Below are 2041 nucleotides of genomic sequence, written 5' to 3' on the forward strand. Positions count from 1 at the left end.
CAATCGTCTAAGATGTCGGTTTTCCTCACTGTTGAATCGGTCGGACAACTCGTCAGTTTCGAGTCGGGCATCGGTGAGTTCGCGTTTCAATTCTTCGTTCTGACGTGTCTTCTCCAGTAAGTGAGATACCGTCTCGTCCAGTTTTATCTGTTGTGTGTATGTGTGTGTGTGTGTGTGTGTGTGTGTGTGTGTGTATGAGTGTGTGTATATATATATATGTATGTGTCATGATCATTAAGAAAGAGGCTCACCTTCAAAGCTTCGATCTCTTCTTGCATGCAGTTGAAGCTCATGCGGTCGCTTTCCGGCAGCTGTAAGATGGCCACCAATCGCTCTTTCTCATCTTTCAATTTGTTGATTTCCGATCTGTCGGCCACTTCTCTGCTGTGATTGGCAGACATCGTTCGAGAGGCTTCCTCTCTTTGGAGTTTCAGCAACTCAGTCAGCGAGTTGTTTTCTCGCGAGAGTTGGGCGCAACGTGTGTTCAGCTCCGTGTTTTCCAGTTTTAGCCACTCAAAAAGTCGTCGCATGTCGTTTTCGGCATTGAATTTGTCATCGTCGTTGTGGTGAAAGTTGGAGACGAAGTTGTAGTTGTCGCCGTAGTCGTCGTCGTTGTCGTCGTGGAAGTTGCTGCCGTTGCTGTTGTGGTTGATGATGTTTTCAAAGTGGTAGTATATGTTATCCATACCGTCGTAAATATCATGATTGCAGTTGCTGTTGCTGGTGTTGTTGTTGATGTTGTTGCTGATGTTGTTGTTGATGATGTCATCAGAGTTATTTATAGCTACGCGGTTGTTTATATTGTTGATGATAATTGATGGATTATTTATATCGCAAGCAATTAAGCTGTCCTGGTTCTTATTACGCATGTTGTTTATGTTGATGTTGCTGTTGTTGTTGATGTTGTTGTTGTTGGTGTTGTTGTCGATGACTTCATTGTTGTTGTTGATGACGTCATTGTTGTTGAGAGGTTTAACAACATCAACATCGCTATAACTCACGGGGGTTTTATCTAAATTGTTTTCCCCACATTTTTGTTGATGTTGTTGTCCTGTATGTTTAGATTGTTGATGTTGTTGCTGCTGCTGTTGTTGTTGTTGTTGTTGCATACTTATCAGCCTATCAATTCCACTACAAACATCATCATCATCGATGACGTCATCATCGCCGTTGCCAACGTCATCATCGTCGAAGTCAGAATCAATCAAAAGTGAAGAAGATGATGAAGAAGATGAGGATGAAAATGATAATGATGGAGATGACGATGATGATGGCCGGATGGGTGTGTTTGTAAAGTGCGCCGTGTGTATTGTTGTTGTTTCTTTGTTGCTGTTGTTGTTACTCTTGTTGATGTTGATGTTGGTTTCCGTAATGTTATTAGTGTCATCAAATTTAGATTTTGTTGATAATAATGTTGATGGTGGTGATGATAATGATGATTGAGATAATGATGTCAGAGGTGATAATAATGACGATGATGACGACGACGACGATGTTGTCATTGTAGTTGATGAAGCGGCTTCGGAGGCGACTGCTGTGGCTGTTGCTGATGATAACTTTGATGATGACGACAACGATGTAGAAGAAGTTGGAAAAACTTTCAAAGCAAGCGTTACAACTCGCGTTCTCATGTCATCTTCAATGGGAAAATCTCTATTTTGATCATCCTCTTCATCTTCTTCATCATCATCTTCATCATCATCTTCATCGTCATCAAAAATACTGCTACTAGTACAATCGTCAACAATACGATTACCATTATCATTACTACCACTACTACTACTACCACAAAAACTTGCAGTAGTAGTAGTAGTAGTAGTAGTAGTAGTAGAAGTAGTAGTAGTAGTAGTAGTAGTAGTAGTAGTAACATTATTTTCTCTTGTAGACACTCCATTTACGATATCACATACATTAGCGTATGTTTTAATTATATCAGTCGAAATTATCGTCGATGTAGTAGTAGAAGCAGCAGCAGTAGCAGAAGTAGTAGTAGTAGCAGCAGAAGCAGCAGTAATACTAGTAGTAATAGCAGCAGTAGTAG

General features: G+C 40.4%; 1 protein-coding gene across 1 annotated transcript in view; it reads right to left on the reverse strand.

Annotated features, from left to right (window-relative positions):
- HELRODRAFT_181750 (hypothetical protein) overlaps positions 1–2041 on the reverse strand; it is a gene marked incomplete at both ends in the record, with an annotated part of 7476 nt that overhangs the window by 4654 nt on the left and 781 nt on the right. The window contains 2 exons of the mRNA XM_009031535.1: positions 1–147; positions 252–1085. The exon at positions 1–147 is cut by the window's left edge and continues 1128 nt beyond it. Of these exons, the coding sequence (XP_009029783.1) occupies positions 1–147; positions 252–1085 (981 nt within the window). The remainder of the gene's footprint in view (positions 148–251; positions 1086–2041) is intronic.

Source organism: Helobdella robusta (genome assembly GCF_000326865.2).
Source record: "Helobdella robusta unplaced genomic scaffold HELROscaffold_75, whole genome shotgun sequence".
In the NCBI taxonomy this organism is placed as follows: domain Eukaryota; kingdom Metazoa; phylum Annelida; class Clitellata; order Rhynchobdellida; family Glossiphoniidae; genus Helobdella; species Helobdella robusta.